The sequence below is a fragment of the Zychaea mexicana genome (assembly GCF_025766255.1).
Source record: "Zychaea mexicana strain RSA 1403 chromosome Unknown BDB00scaffold_36, whole genome shotgun sequence".
Classification (NCBI taxonomy): Eukaryota; Fungi; Mucoromycota; class Mucoromycetes; order Mucorales; family Lichtheimiaceae; genus Zychaea; species Zychaea mexicana.
In genome coordinates, this window is record NW_026516699.1 from 41,746 (window position 1) to 63,934 (window position 22,189).

General features: G+C 44.3%; 7 protein-coding genes across 7 annotated transcripts; 2 read left to right on the top strand and 5 right to left on the bottom strand.

Moving 5' to 3' along the window:
• Nucleotides 1-1,153: 1,153 nt before the first annotated feature.
• Nucleotides 1,154-2,298, top strand: BDB00DRAFT_763675 (60Kd inner membrane protein-domain-containing protein; the record flags this gene model as incomplete). Its single annotated transcript, XM_053119412.1, has 2 exons — nucleotides 1,154-1,954; nucleotides 2,038-2,298. 2 exons carry the CDS (start codon nucleotides 1,154-1,156, stop codon nucleotides 2,296-2,298), a joined length of 1,062 nt encoding a protein of 353 aa, XP_052979674.1.
• A 419-nt stretch (nucleotides 2,299-2,717) lies between these two features.
• On the bottom strand, nucleotides 2,718-3,686 carry BDB00DRAFT_787915 (2-dehydropantoate 2-reductase; the record flags this gene model as incomplete). The annotated part of the gene is made up of 1 exon (XM_053120741.1): nucleotides 2,718-3,686. One exon carries the CDS (start codon nucleotides 3,684-3,686, stop codon nucleotides 2,718-2,720), a length of 969 nt encoding a protein of 322 aa, XP_052979675.1.
• Nucleotides 3,687-4,116: 430 nt separating this feature from the next.
• BDB00DRAFT_883098 (uncharacterized protein) lies at nucleotides 4,117-5,191 on the bottom strand (the record flags this gene model as incomplete). The annotated part of the gene is given in 4 exon segments (XM_053128206.1): nucleotides 4,117-4,434; nucleotides 4,542-4,629; nucleotides 4,646-4,739; nucleotides 4,915-5,191. 4 exon segments carry the CDS (start codon nucleotides 5,189-5,191, stop codon nucleotides 4,117-4,119), a joined length of 777 nt encoding a protein of 258 aa, XP_052979676.1.
• Nucleotides 5,192-5,668: 477 nt separating this feature from the next.
• On the bottom strand, nucleotides 5,669-6,844 carry BDB00DRAFT_938960 (uncharacterized protein; the record flags this gene model as incomplete). The annotated part of the gene is made up of 3 exons (XM_053129304.1): nucleotides 6,519-6,844; nucleotides 6,266-6,386; nucleotides 5,669-5,691 (listed from the first exon to the last, which is right to left on the bottom strand). The coding sequence occupies exons 1-3, from the start codon at nucleotides 6,753-6,755 to the stop codon at nucleotides 5,669-5,671; spliced, it is 381 nt and encodes a 126-aa protein (XP_052979677.1). The 5' UTR covers nucleotides 6,756-6,844.
• Nucleotides 6,845-7,378: 534 nt separating this feature from the next.
• On the top strand, nucleotides 7,379-8,517 carry BDB00DRAFT_872305 (uncharacterized protein; the record flags this gene model as incomplete). Its single annotated transcript, XM_053126936.1, has 6 exons — nucleotides 7,379-7,462; nucleotides 7,531-7,620; nucleotides 7,743-7,772; nucleotides 7,860-8,058; nucleotides 8,125-8,264; nucleotides 8,347-8,517. The coding sequence occupies 6 exons, from the start codon at nucleotides 7,379-7,381 to the stop codon at nucleotides 8,515-8,517; spliced, it is 714 nt and encodes a 237-aa protein (XP_052979678.1).
• Nucleotides 8,518-8,713: 196 nt separating this feature from the next.
• BDB00DRAFT_872306 (chitin synthase-domain-containing protein) lies at nucleotides 8,714-14,688 on the bottom strand (the record flags this gene model as incomplete). Its single annotated transcript, XM_053126937.1, has 4 exons — nucleotides 8,714-11,988; nucleotides 12,070-12,190; nucleotides 12,280-14,191; nucleotides 14,369-14,688. 4 exons carry the CDS (start codon nucleotides 14,686-14,688, stop codon nucleotides 8,714-8,716), a joined length of 5,628 nt encoding a protein of 1,875 aa, XP_052979679.1.
• A 4,181-nt stretch (nucleotides 14,689-18,869) lies between these two features.
• BDB00DRAFT_787920 (uncharacterized protein) lies at nucleotides 18,870-21,406 on the bottom strand (the record flags this gene model as incomplete). Its single annotated transcript, XM_053120742.1, is given in 8 exon segments — nucleotides 18,870-18,911; nucleotides 19,038-19,098; nucleotides 19,257-19,577; nucleotides 19,742-19,824; nucleotides 19,955-20,025; nucleotides 20,039-20,294; nucleotides 20,416-20,442; nucleotides 21,362-21,406. The coding sequence occupies 8 exon segments, from the start codon at nucleotides 21,404-21,406 to the stop codon at nucleotides 18,870-18,872; spliced, it is 906 nt and encodes a 301-aa protein (XP_052979680.1).
• Nucleotides 21,407-22,189: the final 783 nt, after the last annotated feature.

Here is a 22,189-nt window from a genome sequence, read left to right on the forward strand (position 1 = left end):
ACTTGATATACACTGCGGTCCTAGGCATTTTTTACTTGCAATGTGGGCTTTGTGATTCGCCGATTCAATCGTACTTTTTGAGGCACATGGAATATCAGCAATTCACCTCCGAGTTTGAACCCTATTTCAACTCATACATCTTTTACCTGCACCCCTATTTGTTTTTCGCAATAAAGCTCAACCCCGGTTTTCTGTAAAAAGTAAAAAGGTTTTCTATCGTCGTAAGAAGATACCGAGCCACTTGATCCAGTGGTGCCTAAAATAACGTATAGAAAGACAGACAACAGTTAAGGTGAACTCCTACTATAAGCTGTTATCGTGGTGGGCAGCAGCGACACAGTTTTCAGCGTACATTATCCATGCAAGTGTAAAGATTAGTTCATTTATTGATCACATTACAGACATCCTTTTTAAGGTTATAAAGCGACTTAATAATCCTATCCGTTGCAGTTTTTCACCGACTGCTTTTTTAGTCGGGTGAAATAGAAAATAGTAGCTAACGACAATTTTTCCTTCAGAAGCCAGGAGACATAGAACATATCACAACATTTATTATACAGTTGTGCTTAGCTTGCTTCCTACTATAGCCAAATTCATACTGTATATTCGTAGTATAAAACTTAAGAAAGTTGCAAGCAAATATAGCTGCACGAAGATTAAACTGTATGAAATCAAGGTAAGTCACTCATACAATAATATTATAAATTGTGAGAGACTCTATACTATGTCTGCATTGAGTATTCTGGGCGAGCGTGTTATCGATGCTTAAAATTCTTTGATCTGCCCGGTTGTCAAGCAAAATCCGGTGTCACCGTCCATGTTCCCAATTTGGGATGATTGGGTGGCTTTGACTCATGGACATTTCTATGCCACGGATGAGGACAAACAGCTCCGGTTCCGCAACAACAGCCCATAAATAATGTACAAAGCAGCAAGGTACCTAGAGATTCACCTGTCCTCAAAGCATTGAAGCTAATTGTACCTTTTTCTTTTGTTTAAATTAGCTCTGTTAACATGGCCTTACGTCTGGTAAACTTAAACAACACGTCACTCGAGTTTTGATAACGAACAATAACAAACAGCACCTAACCTGAAGCTTTAAACATAGTCAACAAAGGCACTACGACAGTCTCCCTGCACCGTGCATCGCCTCATGGCTCTGCAACAGCCACGCTCTTTAGCTGCTCAACGTCTCGGTGCAGTAGCATTCGTTCGCTCATACACTACCACTGAACCAGCAGCAGCAACAGCAGCAGTAGCAGCAGCAGAAAACACAACGACCACGGCAACTGACACCATTCAGGCACTGGTACATACGAGCGAGTCAGCAGCACAAATCGGCGACTTTAAGGCCATGGGTCTTTGCAATTTCACACCTGTTGGTGGTTTGGAAGCCATGTTGGAAGCCGTGCACGTATATTCCGGATTACCGTGGTGGGGAACCATTGCTACCGCCACAGTTATTGTTCGTCTGGCTCTGCTTCCCCTGATGATCAAAATCCAACGCAATAACGCCAAGATGATGAACTTGAACCCAGAAGTATCACGACTGATGGAAAACTTGAAAACGGCACAACAACAAGGCGATTCGGTGGCCGTTGGAAAGTACACGAACGAAATGCAGTCAATTTTCAAAAAACACGGTTGTCATCCCATGAAGTCGCTTGGTTTGCCTATCATCCAGATGCCTGTCATGGTTTCCTTCTTCATGGCACTGCGTGCCATGTCTGAACTCCCCGTTCCCGGATTAACAACAGGAGGTATGGGCTGGTTCACGGATTTGACGGCTCAGGACCCATACTATGTCTTACCCATTGCAAGTGCTGCTGGTGTCATGGCTGTTCTTGAAGCCGGTACTGAAGTGGGCGCTGCCAATCCCCAGAGCAAGACCATGAAGAACTTTTTCAGAGTAATGGCTGTGGCCATGGTTCCCTTCACAGCCTGGATGCCTAGTGTAAGCTTAACTTGTCCTTTTGATTGTGTATGCATCATCCAATTGCGTTTTCTTTGCTAACGTAGATGTTTTGTATCATGTAGTCGGTGTTCATTTACTGGATCACCTCCAACGCCGTCTCCATTACCCAGATCCTCGCCCTTAAAAACCCTACTGTGCGAAAAGCATTGGACATCCCCAAACTCGTCAAGCCTGCCTCCGAACTTCAAAAGAATACCAAGAGCTTCATGGAAAATTTCCGGGAACAGACTGTGCATCATGAAAAGCTGGAGAAGGATCGGGCATTGCGTGAGCGACAACGGGCAACTTCAATGGCAAGACGTGCCGCAAAGAGACGTTTCTAAAAGTGCTGAAATCAAAAAGTTAGACTTTTATAATCCCACTATCTACATAGAATCTGCTGTGCATATTTCCTTTTTTTGATTCATTTTGTAACACTTTGAATATAAAGAAACAAGGACATCCTAGTTGATGCTCAAATAGTAAGTGGTGGGATTAGAAGTGCTAGTTATCGTGGTTGCACGTCTTTAACGTAAAGGCTGTACTTAATCAATGAAGATATAAGTATTTCAAACATCATCCAACAAAAAATGAATGGAAATAGAGGTACATAAAGGACGGCAAAAACAGCCTCATGATGTACAAATTAATGTAATTCTAGTACGATGGATGTATTATTTCTAAGTGATATGATGAGAGATTGATATATGTTTTACGGGAAAGTTACAAGGCACGGAGGGAGTAGGGAGTAAAATACAAATGTTTATGCGCCAAACGTTTTTTCTTTAGCATGGACCAAATCGAGAAGGAATTGATTCATTGGTACATCCACCTTGCGTTCCTTGGCCAATTTACACATATAACCGTTGATGTAATCCAACTCTGTCAAGCGTTGGTTACTGAGATCCTGGACAGTAGAGCATCGATTGCTTTTGGAGATCTTGAGCATATACTGAATCATTTCAAACAAATCCTCGGTCGTAGTATTCAGTTCGGTCAACACTTGTGCGGCTTCTTTGCATACAACACGTGATAACTCCATTGCATGATTGTTCTCGAGCATTTCCCCATTTGTGCAGTTCAAGATACCAGCGATGGGATTGATTGCAGCATTGACCACCAATTTACGCATCATGCGCTTTTGCAGTTCTGGAGAGTCAACAACCTGGGTATTCATATCAGAATTTTCAGCGAATGCACGGAGCACGGGTTCTACTTGTTTCTGACGCGCTTGTGGAAGAGCACCAAGGACGAGACCACCTGTTTTATCGTTCCATCCACTGTTGTGCTGTATACTAAATGGTTCAAGACGCTCGACTGCATGTCGATTGACGCCAATCACAACCGAAGGCTGTTGCTCAGGTACAGGCCATAACGATTGGAGGAGCTCGTCAGCGATACCCATACCGTTCTGGAGCAAGACCAGCGTGCTTAACGGTGTCAAGAAAGGTCGTACCGAGCGCACTGCGTCGACAGCATGTGTTGCCTTGGTTGCCAGCACGAGTGTTTCAATGGTAGACATGTGGGTCGTGTCGTCCATGGCAACGGCATCAAAACCCTGGATTTGGCGAGGATTTGATCCCACCCGTTTGTACGTAATTTCATTGTTTCGTTCTCGGAATTCTTGCACGGCCCTCTGTGAGCGCAGAATGAGTGTTACTGGGTGTCGAGCTTTAAGCTCGGTGGCAATGTGAGAACCAATGGCACCTGTGCCTAGAATGTGGAATCGCATATGTTACTATTGACAAAGAGTTTCCGTCCACCCCCAGCTTAGGATAAGTGGATTCCGAAAATAATCTCAGATTAGTGCCAGATCAGAGATCGGGTGCAGCAGCTTATTGTCACTGCTCCCATCATGCACGCCATGCTGATCTTTCTGCAGGCACATACTCTAAAAGTGTATAGAAGCAGCAGATCATTGTAAGTGCATATGTGGTGTGGCACTTTTCTTGTTTGCTTCGTAACATCTGCAGCTGCTTGGTTCTGTCAAAATTTGGGTATATTGTAATTTGAAACATCCTCCAATCTCGATCTCTGATAGTTGACCACAATGACATGATGGATCATATACTGTACAAATGGTTGCTTCATTTTTTAGCTGGATCCACCAAGTTGTATTCCGCCATTAATAAACCATAAAAAGTTTACATTTACAAAGTAATCTAAAAGTTGCTCCCTGTGCTGTAGATAGGATAATATTTGTATCCAACAGCATCATGTGTATAGAAAGTATCTCTACGGTACTCGTTCAACGGCCAGCCATATCTAAGTCGATCAACAAGGTCTAGATTGGCCAGTTTTGAGATCAAATGAGTGTGCGTTGAGTATCCTTCAGCAGAAATGAATAGACGGTCTTTCCATATTTTGCGGAACGGTTCAAGCATGTTTTTGAAATCCGGGTGTGCCCGGACATAGTCATCACGAGGTTCGACAAAGTGAACATAGGCTAGATTGGAATTTAGATACTGTAGGATATAAGACTATGTTTCATACGGTGATTCATCTTCAACATCCTAAGTAAAATGGGTGCATCTTATTAGAACTAAGCTTTTTCACACAGTTAGAAAGTATATACTCACCACGTTACGCCCCCACGAAAAAACCGATACGCGGTGCGCTCAGCGCCGATTGCAACAATGACAGCTTCAACCACTTCCATTGCGAATCGAGCTCTACTGGCGAAGGATCCACCGTAAGCGTCCATTTGTTGGCTGCTCGATGAATTGGTCGATGAAGTAGCCAAAGGCACCATGAAGCTCCACAGCATCGAATCCCGCCTTGATTGCTTAAGCTTTGATTTCATCGACTGTCAGCTCCTGAGGTTTCTCATGCGTATTTATGAAAAACACATTAATGCACGCTTAGATTGCAGCGCGAGTCACTGGCGCATCGTGGTTGACGATGTAAAAGACATGTACCAGCGCGGCCGCTGTGCTAAAGTTGGGCGAAAATGACACCACCTTTCCCGCGCACAGCTTCAGTGACCTTCCGCCACGTGTCAGCTTGTTGATCCGCGTAAAAGCCTGGTACTCCTGAAAAGCCGCCAGCAATTTCAGAGATAAGGGTGCTTTCAAAAATGAGCAACCCAACTGAGGTGGCGCGTTGGCGGTAGTAATCGACGACAAGGTCGGTGATTGCGTGGTTTTCATAATTGCTTCGGAATCTTGCAAGAGGAGCAAGGACAATGCGTTGCTGCAAATTGTTGATATCAACTGAAATGGGCTTCAATAGTGTCATTCGTGCTATACTCCCTCTGTAGTATGATGGGAAAGAAAAGAATCCTTACAAGAAATGTGCGCTAATGTTACTAGATTGCTTTAAGAACGTGATAAGCATTGTCTATTTATATGGCCCGGTCAGGTTACATTTTCAAACCGTACTTCTTGATGGGTATTCTTTAATTCATCTTGTTACTGCTAAAGTTGCAAATATTGGAGGAGAATATGTCATGCATTAATAATCAGGCATGACTACGCCACACGCGTTTGTGCTACAACATTCAGTAGTTTTTGTTCATATGTGCATACAATAGTAAAAACCTGCCAAAGCTGCTGTAAAGCACTGTGTTGCTACCATTCAGATAAATTTATACAACGCTCATGTTGTTCTAGGGCTATTATTAGATAAGATCCCTTTTAAGTAAGGCTCCCTCTATGGTCAGCAAACAATGGTCTCTCACAGTAGCAATAGTCTGTACGGTAGTAGCAGTTTTAATTACAACGCTCCGCCTTGGATATCTACACAAACCAAGAGAAGTATAGTGCTGTGATGTACGATAATGGCATGCTTGTTGCATAAGAGCCGGTCGTCTATGGTAATTGATATTTCGTCATTGCAAAGACTGAGAGGATGGAATATAACTCGCTAGTAAAGTCGACCTCGCTGTTCCCAATTGCACAACAAGATGAATCTTTTTTTATGGTTTAAAGTGACGCTGTGAGGTCTCCAGAGGATTTACTTTATTGTGTCTCGCTATTTTACACCCCGATTACTGATAAAGACTCTTTATGTTGACACTCTTCCTGAAAAGAGAAGGAGATAAGTGATGAAACGAGTTTGATGAGGTATTTTTTTAGAAAACAAAGAAAAAGGATGTGAAGGGAAAAAGTCATTTACAGATGTGCAGCGTACGTGGTGGCGGGACGATAGGTAGGATAAGAGGGGAATGTTAAAAAAAAGATTGGGCTGTATATGGCATTGTCAAAACCCATTATGTAGAAGAGAGAGATAAAGAGTGCATGGAAGAAAAAAGGAAAAATCTATATCATTGTACTATTGTATCGTTTTCTCTTACAATTGGTACTTATTTACCAAAAAGTTTGGCCAATGGACTCTTCTTTTCCGTATCCTTTGTAGCGCCTAATGACGACACCAATCGAGCGTAATAATTAGGGTTGCTTGCTGGTGACAGAATTTTATCGGACAACGGATACTGTTCACGAAGAAAAACAATATCACCACAAGAAAAGAAGGATAATAGCCCTTTAGCGAAAAACGTACTACTCATTTTTCTTTGGCGTTTTTCAGCCAGTAATGACAAGCATTCAGCGGTATGAAAATATACCTTATTTTTGTATTCATTGTTGAGCAGCTTTTCCAATGCTTCCAACTGACTTTGGGCATCTTTTACGTTGAATGGTACACTGTCGTCTTCCAATGGTCGTCGAAAAGTCTCTTCGACGCGTTGTGCCAACACTTGTTTCATGTCGCGGTTGGGTCGTACCTTATCAGCAGGCCAGTCTCGTACTAGCCGAAGGTAGTTGCGATATAGTGTGTGGATTTCAGCGCGTGCTGCTGACATTTCGTAATGTTGTTGCTTGTAGAAAGATTTTATTTCGGTGCGGACAAGCCTGGGGAGGCAGCAGCGTCTCTCTTAAACCCCGCAACACCAGGGAAGTTTTGAATACTTGGATGCTTTTGATCTTTTGTGTTCTTCCTGTGATGCATGAGTTACACTGCATTAATGACGTTGTATTTCATCTATGCAGAGCTGACGCTTTTTTTTCTGTCGGTCATTGATGGTGTGATTCTACATGATACTGACCTTCTTCTGCTACTCTTATTACCGACATAGTCGCCTACAGTAATAACATTGTAACTTAGCAACATGGTAAACTAGCAACATAATAGCCCACTAGAAGTTGTTGCTGCTATATAGCAGTACCCAAAGTATTTTTGTACTAGCAGTAACTCATAGCAGCAATAGTGTCTTTTTGACACGCTGCTGTTAACTTATAATTAACAATTAAAGTTGTTGGCAAAGCAAAAGTCAGCTTCCAAAAGGTGTGTGTGTGTGTGTGTGGGGAAGAGGGGCGCTCCTTGAATCAATCTGTTCACCTAGAAAAATATACAGACACATAGTACATGTTTGCTTTTTCTCGCCGCGCCTGCTGCTCCCGTGCATTTCTAAGACTTAATCATACCATGGCAGAACAACGTCGAGCTGACATTGTCGAAAACTTGACCAATGTCCGCAATGCTATGCAAAACGCCTCAAGTCCACAAGAGGTAAAGTTTAAATATTCTGCATGTAGCTGCAATGTTTGGCCCAGAGCTAAGTATGTTTTGGAGATTAGACTCGATTGGTTGCCGTTAGCAAGTACAAGCCGGCTCAAGATTTATTATACGCTTATGAAGCTGGTCAACGACATTTCGGTGAAAACTATGTATGATATCTCGTAAGAAAAAGAAGAAGCTTTGTTTGACCACGAAAGAAAAATACACTGCTGGATACATGTATATATTAATATATAGAGGCCGATCAATTCGTTGTGTTTGATGTATATAGGTTCAGGAACTTGTAGATAAAAGCGCACAGGTATGTACATTACTTTGCTGATGATACTGCGTAACTTGGTACTAGAAGAAATCGTAAATACTCATACTCTTTATTTATAAAAAAAAGCTACCGAAAGATATACAATGGCACTTTATCGGCCATCTGCAAAGCAACAAGGCCAAGACCGTCGTTAGCATTCCCAATCTCTATGTGGTCGAAACAGTAGATAATATTAAGAAAGCCAATACATTGAACAAGGCGTGCGACGGATTACGTCCAGATCCATTACGCGTGTATGTGCAGGTCAACACAAGCAATGAAGAAGGTTAGTTCATATCAGGACATTTTGCCCTCATATTCTATGATGCTTACAATTTCTCAATTTGTTCAGCCAAAAGTGGTGTAGCTCCTGCAGATTGTGTAAAGGTATGCCAACATATCATCGATTCGTGTCCACGACTCGAGTTATCTGGATTGATGACTATTGGCATGTTTGGCCGTGATCCAAGTGAAGAGAACCCCGATTTCAAGGTATGAATGTGCAATGTTGTATAGATATAAATCGTGAAATGTGGTGTACTTTCAACTGATAGTCAAGTTTATGGTCTTATAGTGCTTGGCAGAATGCAAAAACCAAGTCGAGCAAGCATTGCCGGGCAAGACATTGGAACTGAGCATGGGTATGTCAGAAGACTATGTACAAGCCATGCGTGCTGGTTCGACCAATGTGCGCGTCGGAAGAACCATTTTTGGTGAACGTGAACGACCTCAAAAGAAAGAGTAATTAGATATATAAATTTGTATTTGGAAAGAAAAAAAATGGAAATGATACACAAAAGAATAGAAAAGAATGATATGCAAGGGTAAGAGAGTTTGTGAGTGGGTGCGGGTGTGTTTTTTCTAGTTAAGCTAAAATAGTACGTAATATTATTATAATTTTCTGATTTTTTTTGAGCGGAAAGGGGAAAAGAGAGTGGCACTTATTCACCATATTTATGTAATGGTGATGCGGGATAATATTGTTGTGGCGCACCAACGAATGATTGATGGGTGCCAGCATACGACGGTGGTGCCACAAGCGAGGGCGTACTGCCTGTGCCTGATGGTTGCATATATGACATGTGTGACGCATTTGTTGCTGGCGGCATGTACGATTGATGCGTACCTGGACCTGCTGGCATGCCAGACATATACTGAGGCGCCATGAACGACTGATGTGAGGCTGCTGGATCAATGTACGACTGATGTGATGACATGGTAGTTGAAGCTGGCGGGCCAATGTACGACATATTGCTCGATGCGACATACTGGCCTGGCGCCGTGGATTGATGTGGTTGCGGCGGGGGTGGTTGCTGGCCATTGTTATAGTGGTAGCCACTGCCGGTACTGTAAAAACTGTATCCTGACCGTGCCGAGCCTTTGGATCCGACCGATGCATTATCATTGAAATCGTCGTGCATGAACAGGCCCTCTTCATACTGATCCCAGGTCATCATGGGGATGGTTCGCGGATCAAACTTGCCTTCCTCGGCCATGACTTTCTTCTTCTGGCCCTTTTCGCCCATGACCACACGCGTGTTACCCCACGAGAAGTCGTCAAAGTGCCAATACGAATAAACAGGAATAAAGAACGAAAAGACCGGGATGGCGAAGATGGAAACAATCATCCACATGATGTGTTCCCACTTGCGATGCAAAATAAAGATAACCGCTTGCAAGCCGTACACACCGGCAATTGTGATGATGGACATGACGGGCACCGTACTCGTGGACGTAGCCAAGGTATAGATCAGGTAAATCAAGTAGCCGACGATCGCAGGTTGCACAAGGGTGCTGATCAGATCAAGCATGACGACGAAACGCATGGAAAAGCAGCAGAAACCACACAATTGAGGCAAGTAAACCAGTTCACCGAGGTTGTGGATAGTCGAATTGATCCATCGACGACGCTGCGACAAGAGCACAGACCACTGGTCGGGGGCGTTTGTTTCACACTTGGCATCGGGCGTGAACTTGGTCTTGTAGTTCGCGAAATGCTTGAGCACCAAAGTCGTCAGGTATCGATCCTCACCAAGGAACAGCAAGTTCTTTTTGTGCAGCGTATCGACCTTGTTGACTTGGTAGTCTTCGATCAACTGGTTCGCAATCAGCAGCGGGATGTTTTTACTGGGTGATCGGACACGGTACATACAGAAACAGCCGGGCAAACAGGTGACGGTGCCAAAGAGGGACTCGAATGCTTTGATCAGGTAGTGAGAAATGAAGTATTCGTAGACTTGAATCATCGTCACCCAGGTATCCTTGGCGTTGGACAACAGCGTTTCGCCACACAGACCAATGATTTTGGCGTCATGCACAAAACAAGAGACCATCCGGTTAAGACCATCCTTGCTCACCTCGGTATCGGCATCCACCATCAGCACAAACTCGTAGAAACTTGGATTGACACCGATGACATTCTTGATTTGATGATAGATTTCCAGCTCCATAGGCGTCATGGGGGTCATGAAATGGACCTTGTTCAAGAAGCGCATCAGAATAAGCTGGGAATCACGCTTGCCTCGGTTGCCAGGCTTCTGTCGTTCGGATGGCTTGCCGACCTTGACAACAACAATGTATGGCACCACATGGCCGCGTATCTCGTACAAGCCCGAGTAAACCTTGGCCATGTTGTGTTGCTTGGAACCTTCGCCTACCGAAAGGAACGACAGCGGTTCGGGGTCGACGTGCGGATCCACACCAAGAATATCCAGAACGATACGTGGTGTAGGACGGTCGTTGCCGCCACCGACAATCATACCGTCACAGATCAAAAACATTAGTTTGCGCTTGTCATCATAATCCAAGGTCGAGATCGAATCGATCGTCTTGCGCAGGGATTCTTCATCTTCGGTGTAACAAGGCACCTGGCAGATAACAAACTTGTCATGGACTTCGGGATCACGTCTCGTACCAAACTGCAAAGCGGCCAAGAATTTAAAAACGATTACTGCACAGAGCAAGACCGTGACAATTAGCAGCAAATACTCGGCAAAGATACAACGCGCAGAGTTCCGGTTGTCGACCGTGCCGGCATAAAACAGGTTGCGCAGACAGACTTTTTGCTTGTACTTGATGTCCGGATCCATGTCCATAGCTTGCCATTGTTCCGTGATATCCGTGCCAGATTGTGTCCGGAACAAGTTCACGACAGACTCGTCCATGAAATCCAGATCAACGTCACCCGGAGCTTGCTGGCCTTCAGGTGCTCTCGCTGTACGTCCTCCCAAGGTGTACACGGTCAAGTCGTAGATTTCGCCCTCCAAAATAGCCCATTTGCGGGTCGTTTTGAAGCCGTTCATATCTGTTGGATTGTTTGCCTGGTTTTCCAAGTCTTTGGGTGTGTAGCCCATGTTGCCGAGCTTGTAACCCTTGCGTAGCATGGACATTTTTTGGAAATACCAGTCCGGGCGGTAGTCGCCACTGGATATCCGGAAATCGTGATAATTGGCATTGCTGTCTGTCAGGTTGATGGTATAATCCAGTGATACGTATGGAGACACTTCTTCGGGCGTGTAGCCACGGCACAGTGCAGATACCTGGACAGGGAACAGCTGCGATGCATCCGTGCCTCCATATGCCAGGATAGCGCTCTGAGGAATCACTTCGGTGGCATAGTGGCGTGGTGCAAACTTGGTGAGGTCAAACACTTCGCCGCGGATAGAAACATACGCGTCTCCGCCAGCACTGTGCGCCTGTAGCTCTGATTGGGAATACACATCTTGATGCGGACATACAATGCGACCGAAACCGACCAAGAACCAGATAATGAAGCCGGCCATCAAGAAAATGATCATACACAGCGCCACCTTCTCACGCCATGCCATCCGAATATCTTTGCGGCGCATCTTACCACACCATTCCAAGAATTTGCTGGGTATCCACCATGTCATGAACCATACGAATCCAACCCAACGTCTCCGTGCAGCCGACGGCTTTTCGTCTTCGGCTGGTTCCTCTTCTTCCACGACAGCATCAGTGGGCATCATGTGCTTCATCTCCATATACCCCGATGCACTCGATGCAAATCCATCAGAGCCGCTTTGCGACAGACCTTCGGTGTGCTGGTCGCGGTACAGTTCGTCTTCTGACAGGTAGGATCGCTGGTCGTCTGAATAGACAGACATTGTGTTCGACATGGCATGTGGCACGGGAAGTCCTGCCGCTGCTGCATTGTGGGCTGCTAGTGTGCGTCGATCGCCATATTCTGAGCCCTCTATTCACAAGTGCATAAGCTGTTTAGCATAATTGAAGCAGAATTGCGTATTATTCACACTAGAGCCTTTTGATGCTTTACCCAGGATTGTAGCATCGTCTTGCATCATGCGCTTTTCTTCCTTTAGTCGCTTCTGATCGTCTTTTTCTAGTAACCGGAGCTGGTCTTCTAGGTAACGCCATGCTGTTTCACTCAGGAATATCTAGTAGTAAGAACTTGGTTAGTCCCCATACTTCCTTCCTATAACATAGCGCGCGCGCGACAGGGAGAGAGAGAGAAAGAGAACCTTACCCGACTGTTCCCGATGGCTGCCTGAGTAGCGAACCATCCAAAAATGGCAGCTGCAGCCTCACATTGATCGCGAGGCTCCCGATCCTGCTGCACACCTGCTGCAAGCAAAGTATCGCCATAGCGTTCGCAAAACTCGTCATGAAAATACGACATGGTATAGCTTGCATGCATTCGTTCTGCAATCTGCGCCAAGCCCAGTGCACGGACCTGCGCTCTGACCCTTTGGGGGTCAAACATGTTGGGTGCACCTGCATCGCTCGGCCGCAGACAGAATATAAACCAGGGCGTTGTTTCGTCCAAAGTCGTAAGAAGATCATCAAGCGACCCACGCAACTGAGTCAGTGCCATCGAAACCTTGTTATCATTGCTGCTGCCGCTGCTTTTTAGTTTCAATGCTGCCTTTTCTTCTTCAATCGGCTCTAACGTATTGTTCTCGTCGTCATTATTGTTGCTTTCGCTGGTCTTGTTTCGTCGTGTGGACTTTGATCTTCGCATGGAAGGCGATCGCCCTGGCTTATTGATTTGTTGTGCGTTCAAGATGGCGTCCGATTGTTTGGGATGAGTCTCGGTCTGGATGCTGTTGTCGGCGAACAGGCCGACAATAAACGAGTTGTACGATGCAGGTTGGTCATCATTGCCGCGAAGCAAAGCAACAAAACCGGCGCTCAATGAGTCCTTGTTGTTCTCGACAAAACCGTCCGGGTTGTAGGTCACCTGGCCAGCAAAATGCTGGATCGCAAACATGCGCGCGCCTGTATCGGCTGTCTTGATTGCAAACGAATCATGGCCGCCGTTGTACTTGCAGAACGTATCGAGCATGGCGCCATCAGTGCCGCGACTCGACGATTTGGAGTGGTGGTTTGTGATATCAAGCAGGCCGTGCTTGGGTCTTTCAATTAACTCAACGCATGCGGCATTGTTGAAGTAAGGAACGTCGGGTATATCCAGTCCGTCTTGGCGATAGTCGCCTATGTCTGTCTCGAACATTTGTCGAAGCATGTAGTTGTGCAGCCGCTCGTGTACAAAGTTGACGCAAAACTGCTCAAACGATGCTGTCGAATAGTACGTGTGCGGGCCAGGCATGTCGAGGATGCCAATCACATTATGGATTGTCTCGTTGCATAGCTTGGCGTTGATTTGTTCCACGAGCCAGCTGAATAACAGCGAGTACAGTGCTACGACCAAACTGTCTCGCTGCCCGCCGGCTTGCTCGACATCGAGAATCATTGTTGTCACATCTTTCTTGATCATGGCTGTCCTGTACGTCAAGACATTCAACAGCGCCTGTGGATCGACGCCCAAGAAGTCTGCACACAGATCCAATGTTTCTGGGTTTTTTACGAGCGGTGCTTCTTGCAAGCTGTTGCCCTGAACAAATTGCAGGTTGCCCAAATGCAGTAGGCAGGCCAACAATTGCATGATGCGAGCCTGTTGCCGTTTGCCAATACCCAACGAGCGTAGTGCCATCTTGATCGTTTCGTAGTACGTTTCGTTTTCTGGTGTTAGTGTTGTGTCGGGTCCGTGGGATCGGTTCAGGTACGTGTATTGCGTGGCGTCGGTCAGTTGCAGGATTTGTTTTTCTTCGGCCGAGGCGCCCTCCAAGAGATAGTAGAACATGTGAAAGCTGCCTTCACCCGTAGGTCGTTTGACAACGCGTTTCTTTTCCAGCAAATAGTTGAGCGTCTTGGCGCCCGACATTCGCCCGCGTTCATTAAACTGGATTTCCGTGTATTTCCCAAACCGCGATGCGTTCCCGTTAAACGTTGTCCGTGCATGTCCGAACGCTTCTAGCACCGTCTGAGCGTTCAGCACCTGGTTTTGTAACTTGGTTTCCTTCTTGTGACAGCTGAGCGCGATCAAATGCTGCACTATAGATTTGTATGCTTCTGTTTTTCCGCTACCCGTCTCGCCACTTTAAAGCAATCACCATTCAGCAACATTTCTTAACCGTATTTTATCTCCATAAAAGTACACATCATGCGTCCCGAGTTCCTCCTCTCTAATTAATCTCCTCTCGCTACCATGTTTCCTCGTGCCCCCCTTGAGATACATCCTATGATGACAGTCTATCACTCTGTTTCTTCCGTACCTGAGAAAAATGGATTGATCAACACCCGTTCGGCGCATGTGCAAATACGCTTGATTCGCGATCTGGTACAAGTGCGGCGGTAATGGCTCGAGTGCCTCTGTCTGAATTTCCTTGTACTCTGCAACATACTCGGGCGATGTGTGCGATTGAAGTGTATCTTTATATGGATTCAAAGCAACGAGGATGCCGTCGTTAATGCGAGTATAGATGGTGTCATTCTCGAATCGGACCCTGAGCGTTGCCGTGATGGAGTCTTCGGTCGGCGATGAAAGCTGTGCAAGATCAGCTATATTTTGGGGCTTGTTTTTTGGTTTGCCCATGAGGATATATGATGGGAAAAAAAGTACTGGTCAAAGAAAAAAAAGGGAATGGGAAGGGGTGGTGGTGGTGGGAGAGAGAGTGAGAGGATAGGTTTGGGAATAGGATGGAGAAAGGTTGCCGAGTTTGGGGGGGATGAGAGAGAAAGAGAGAGAGGACTCGGGCCGGCTCTTCTGTGGTGGTGGTGGTGGACGTTGTTGTTGTTGCGTTTAGCTTGTTTGCGTGTCTTTTTTAGTTGCCTTCTGCTTAAACAAGAAACACAGTTGCTTTTTTTGACAAGAGATTAAAATAAAACCTTCTTTCCCGTATAACGAGAGAGCGGGCACCTAAACTAAGTAATTGGTGCATGCTTCCTTTGATCTGTCTAGTGCTAACCAAAATAAGGAGAATTTTGCGCGCTGCTGTGATATACGCTGCTATGTTGTTGCTACTATTAGCATAGCTAGCAGAGCTAGTCGTTGCTCGGCCACACGCTAAAATCAAGATATCACTAGCGTACAATAGCAAAATAGATCCATATAAAGATATATAAAAGAAAAAATATTCTCTCTTAGGCTCCCCCTACATACTAACAGCCTGTAACCAACCAGTAGTGGTAGAAAAAGCTGCCTGTCACTCTATATATTATCTCAGCCCGCTTCTTCTTACTATATCAATATCAAGCTATTTCAAGCCATTGAACTATATCCGTTGAGCTGTTACATTCATGTGTATTTGTTATACTTTACAAAAGAGCTACAAGAACCTCCATAGTTGCTGACTTGAGATTCGTTTTCAACGCGGCAGTATTTTATCATCATCAGGCTATCAATCGTCTGATGCTGCAATAGCCTTAGTTCTTTAGGACATAATACTGATGACGATTGCAATGTTGTGGTGGCGCTTAATAAAAGCCAACATGTCAGATGAATACTGTAGTAGTAAATGTTATATGACAGATATCCGGGTAAAATGAAAGTTGTAGACCACGTGCTCAATATCAAGCAACTGCTCCATTTGGCATTTTGGACGTGGGGTTGCGGAGCTTTATGTACCTGTCAGTCAGTATGTGATGTGCTAGTAATCGGCGGATTTCTATATAATGCAACTTCTTCCTTTAGACAACGATTGTCGTTTTATTTCTTTTGAGCAAAATCACTTATTGCTTAAAGATATTACTGCAGACATATCTGTCGCTGTCCTAAATTTTGAAACAATCCGCGTGTGTTATGTTCCTGAGCCTACATTATGTCTGAGTTCTTTTCCTTGTGTGCACCTGGAAGTCAGCTCTTAACTGTCCCGCAAATTTAAAGAAGCTTCTCTCTCTTTGATCTATATTACACATATACCCAACTGGGTAAAATGTGTAGCCTTTGCTTAATTTATTGCGTCTCATCCGACACCGATGATAACACAAAGTTTCGTCACCCTCACGAATAAGGTACACTATTTTCATTTATTTTTGACAGAATAAACAGGCTAATACACTAACACCATCGTATACTACACCGTTATAACATTCTGTATATTATTTTTTTATTGCTACTGTAGATACGAACGATTGTTTCCAAGGTAGAATTAATCAGGAATTTCTAATATTATGCGTATTAAGAGCTTCAGCATAAACACATATGGATTGGATTACAGCTCACATCAGTGTTTATTGCTGCTTTATACTTAATTTCTGAACAATTTTTTCATCTGCAGTACTATAGTGTGCTGGCTTATGAGGCCGCCACCGCTTCTTATCTAAGCGACGCTTTTGTATTCCTCTCAATGTCGGCTCCAAGATAAGCAAAGCGATCCAGAAAACCACATATCCAACCAGACGAAAATAATACACGTTACCCCAGACTGTCATTGTGCGTGAGAAACGCAACATTTCAAATGGAGCCGTAAGGACACATCCAACGCGAATGCTGAGGAAATGACCCGCCAAATCGTAAATCTTCTTCTATGCTCCCGGCAACGGGGTTTTGTGGATCGTCTACTGACATGATCAGAGGACGTAAGACGCGTCGCGTCCGTCTACCGAGATCTGATAGATATTAAATGTCACAATGAACAAGTAGTATCCGGGATGAAACTCATGCCAAATGCTCGATATGATATAACTGGCTATGAATGTCATTGTTGTATTTGCTGTCCTCTTTTGGTGTTGCCTTTAAGAGATGCATTACACACAGTGGCGCACCCAGGTGCTTGAGCTCCGGCTCCAGCAATTGGACAGGTAGCTCATGGATTCTGTCGTCTCGATGGCATACCAGTCGATGTTAATCAAGCGGTTCCATCGATGTTTTTCTTTCCGAGTTCAGTCGTAGCCAATCCAGACAAAAATGCAGCTCCCTTCGGCAATCACCCAGATAAGGTAAAACTTGCTTCGTGTAACAAAACCTGATATTTCCAGGACCAAAAACCCAATAGCAGCATCATTATATAGAAGTTAGCGCACCCATACACATGCTTTAGAATTAGCTTATTTTATACCACCATTTTTAAAATTGTATGGCTTAAAACTTACCTTTTGTAGAATGGCATGTTGGCCAAGAACTCATCTTCATCCAAACTATAAAATTTACACCTTGGTGCTACAAAGCACACGACACCTCCTAAAACGACACCGAGCACACGTTTTCGAAGCGTTGGTTTGTATGGGACAGATTCTTATCGGCCGACTAATAAATAGTTAGTGAATCGGTACAGTAGTAACCCATATATTCACATGTTGGGCCCGACGAACAGTGCACCGAGAAAGCAGAGCCAGCCAAAATATTAATCAGACTTGGATAGTGGTCGAACTTCATTTGCTTGTTAAAGCTTGTAGCTGGGCCATAACGTCCGTTCGTCACAATAGAGCCAAGAAAAAACCTTGATTGTCATCACCATCAGAACCCCGGAGTAGTCTTATTTGGCATCATCTTCATATCCGTTGAGCTGTCGATCGATGTGGCTATGTGACAAAAGTAGTAGTGTGCAGCAGAAGAGAGGGACAGAGAAAGGATAAGTAATAAGTACACAACATGCAGAGCGGTAGAGCCATACAAACAGAACGCCCACAGGCAATATTTCATACAGAACGTTTCAACCCTTACCTTATCCTATTGACATGTTAATCTAGCAAGTCACAAAGTTGTTGCATGGCCCAGTCTTTCCGCGATAAATCTCATAAAAGTGTATGCTAAAAGAGACATGACACCCATATGCATCATAGTGTCAGTGTAGAATTTGGGTATATACACCGTCGTAAATGATGGCATATCTGATGGAAAACAAGTGTCTGCTGGTTGGATTCGTAGCCGGTACTTTTTCATAGACAAAGCAAGCGGATATGTGGCAATCAGACAAACGACCAGCTTGATGTGACCGGCACTGATATCGCCGCCTAGTTTCTCTGCAAGAGATTCCTACCAACGTGGTAGTGGGAGTGGCGGTGAAAGTATTAACCATGGACAATTACGTCGGAAAAAATGGGAGTAAAAGAAACAGGTTAATATTTGGTGGCTGTTGTGGTTGAGGAAGAAAAGAGTGGGGTATGATCCCATCCTGCTCTCGTACATAACACTAAAGCGTCATTCTCCACTGTAAAGCATGATAGCAACAATGCGGCATGCATAAGCATGTATTTGTGCTGAAGAGGTAATAGAGAAGAGAATTACAGTGGTCCCCTTTTAAGATCAATATTATAAGAAGGTTGAAACTCATGAGGGTTGGAAAAAAAGTAAGGGTGGGTTTTATAATGGAATTTCCCAGCAAAAGGATTGACACAATTGAGAGTTGAATTTATCTGAGGGTGATCTTAACGGGGGATCACTGTACATATGCATAGACATGTATTTATTTTCCTTAAAACTATTTAATTCTACACACATTAAAGTACTTGAAAGATTATGACAGATGCCACTTCTGTCGGTCGTGTGTGCATACAGAAAAACTTAGAATCCGTGTAACAATCCACATATCTGTCAAATTGTATACGCATATACATATATATATTTATTGTGATCGCGATGAAAATTGGAGTCAATGGTACAATTGAAATAGAAAGTCGATATAAAGCTTCAGGGTTTACAGTAAAAGGTCATACTGTAAGCAAGGGTAGAAGAGGTAAGAGAAAGAGAGGAAAGAGCAGAGTCGACGCCGCAGTTGCCTTTTCTTTTTGCTTTTTTGCTTTGTGCTTTTTGGAAGACATACGTATACACACAACCTAATCTGCAAAGCGTAAGCGGGCTTCATAGAAACTGAAGAGCTATATCGAGAGAGAAAGAAAATGAAAGGGGATGTGGTGTGTTAGACGTGCAGGCATACCAGTAAGCTTTAAATGCGTCTGTTTTTTTTGGATAGGGTGCTTTTTTGAAGATGACATCTTTCTTACCTCACCGGGACAGTGTTCGTGAAGCTCTTGTACAGCGTGCACAGTCTTCTTTTTGTTAACCCTACAAACAGAGTTAGAGAGCACGAAAGCAAGCGCATCATTGTTATTTTTCTTTTCTTCATAAAAACAAGAAAAGAACGAATAAGAAAAATCCGCGGCGGGGGGAGGGGTTGTAGATGTGTGATGTGGAAAGAAGGGGAGGGAAGACATGCTCCTTACCAGCTCACATAAGCCAAAATTTGATCCGTGCCCACCACGGGCTGCAATACATGGATTTGACGCATTTCGCGGGCCCAGTCAGTAGTTGCTGTAGGAAATTCAGTGCCGTATGCGATCTTGAATCCTTGGTTTCGTAAGGGTTGATAGAGATTGTCGTCGGTAATGTTGTTTTTTCTGAGCCGCGTGAGATACTTGTCTTCCGGTTTGGATGATTCCGGTTCCTTCTGTTGCTGCTCTTTGGCTATCGATGTAACAGTCGGGGCGTTCTTCGGCCGTTCCTTATGCTTTGCCCAATACGAAGCGCATAACTTGAGGCAGTCCCTGCGACGACGGAGTCATAGAAAAAGAAAAATAACCACACGTACATGACCGCGCATCCAAAAGGGAAGGTTTGTAATGGTTAGCGCACATGCTTCTCGAGTTATAAAAGGCGGTGCGCTATGAGATCATCAACAGAAATCCAGGTGGTCCAACCCGCTACTTACTCATGGACGCTGGTAGCAGGCTCCCAGGTGTTGTCCTTTTCAGAATATCCAAGCCATTTGATTTCGTACATGACTACCATGCTCTATATAAGTGCATAGATTTGCATCCTTCAGTAAGTTGTAAAGTTGAGTAGAATCACCCTTGCCATGGCTCTTTTTTCACGTCATCCACCCAAAAAGTCATGTTCATAACGAGAGAAAACACTATCTTACCCGGTGTACCTGATGTCCCATAATCGCTTCCACCTCAAATTTTTCCTTGAGCTGCGGATTTTGACGATGTTCTGCGACGCTTACGCGTCACAGCAGCGCTGCTGTTACTGTTATGCTCAGACGGGTTTTCGGAGGAGCTGCCTTCGCTAGGCTTCAATTCCAAGCTTCTTCTTTTGCTTCTGCTGTTGTTGCTATTTTGCGTTGGGGTTTTTTGAGGTGTCGGTTGGTCATTGCTAGTGTCGTCTTGGTCGTCGTCTTTATCGGGTGCGTTTGTTTGTTGCAAAGCTTCTGTTTCGAAACAATCGTTCAAGTCCTGCGATTTTTGAGCCGCTTTACCCTTCTATAAACACATGAATAGAAAAATTAAAACAATTCATAAAAAAAGCCTCTTGTCAGTATTTTCTCGCTCACATTTATCTTTCCGTCCTATACTTTGGTTGATGGTAGAAAGTAGGCTTTACCTTGTCGCCATTTTCGGTTACTGTCTTCTGTTTGACACGTTCCACAATGAATCCTCGACCCCCTTTCGAAGCATGCCACTTCGACGGTCCCGGTGGTGACACTGGTCGAGACGAATTTTTTAGAAGAGGCTGTCATTTGAAATTTATGTTGGGATATCATACGTGAACACACTCTCAAAAGTATATAGAAAGGAGAAGCGAAAGAAATTCTTTTTTTATGCGCGCTGAAGGAGCGTCGAGTTTTATATCAGATCACGTCATATTGAGCGGCAGAAAGAAGTGATTTAGATGTTTAGCACTTGTAAGGGTCCTTAGGGGTTGGGATGGGTATGTTCTCTGCCAGAACCGGCCTGATACAAGTTTTTGATTGCAAGTCAAAAGAGATGGAGTTACTCATTGTTGTAGTACTGATTGAGGGAAGACGTAATTATCGTAGTATTTAGCAAATATTGTGGATAAAAGACGTGCTTTATTTCACTGTCGATAACAGTACGATTGTGCGTAATTGATTGTTAAGTACTCCAGCTGCTGGTGCTAGACCATCTATGTAGCGCCCGTCTTGGCCTCCCTTTGGTTTGCAGCACTCACTGGTGCATGCTCAGCAACAATCGTTTGTCTGAAGAAACAGGAAACCACTATGCTTCTGGGCTCCTGGTGCTTATGAAACTTCTGCTTTTTCTCTTTTCTCCTTTGTTCTTCGCTTTCGTTACCAAAAAACAGCAATTCAACTCGTTTCTCTGTTTACAATCATTCTTTTACAGTCATTGCTCTCACTTGCAATGACCTTGTAACGGTGTACTCAGTTCTCGGTTCCCGAGCAAAGAGAATTGAAGCGGTTCCATTTCGGTTCTTCCATGGAACTGACCCGTCAAGAACGGACGTGACCCGACTTTTGTCTCGGTTCCTCGGTTTTCGTGAGGATCCTTAGACCCTTGTTCCTCTCTACCTTTTGTGCTACACTGCAGTAGTAGCAATAACCAATCACATGCATATAGTATACGTCTTCTCTTACTAAATTCTTGTTTCATCCTTTACTGTTGTCAGTATAAAATAAACGAATCAGAATTAGTGCAGGAATTTTAACTATTGAGGGATGCACCGACAGTTCCGCTCCCACGCCCTATAATTGCTACGTTTTATCGTCATCAATAACGTTTTCGACGAGCTTCATTGACTTTGTTGTACATCCCAACCCTAGCGAGACTGGCTTGCCACTTTCTACCTAAACACGTCTTCTCGGCAAGCGCTTTCCTACACTAGTATGGACATTATCAGCGTTATTATCGCCAGGCTTACAAAGCTTTTCTTCACATATCATTTTTGAGATATCCATAAAGCGAGTCAGTCCTATTGATTAGCACGTGAACAAGTGCTTTTACTGATGAATGACATCAATCTATTAAAATTGATCTCACAGTATGGATCCACAGAGCCTGTATAGGTAACACATGCCAGACTAGGATACTCTTCCGTCCTTTTGTTTTCCCTCGACTCCTTACCGAAACGGCCCGTCTTGCCTCCTTTCAAGGCTTAGAATATGTAATGCGAAACCCTAGTAGGCGTCTGTCACTACAACCTCGGCACCTTTGATGCCAAATTAGATCGAAGCGTTCTGACGCAATGCGGAACGGTAAATGGTGTAAGACTAGAGACAAAGATCCATATGCGGAAGACAAAACGCGTGAAACTAACTACGTATTCAAGTACATCCAGAATCTCAGATTACCGTTGGGGCCTTGGGCCGCCCTTACAGGATCTTGGATGGTCGTTTAAA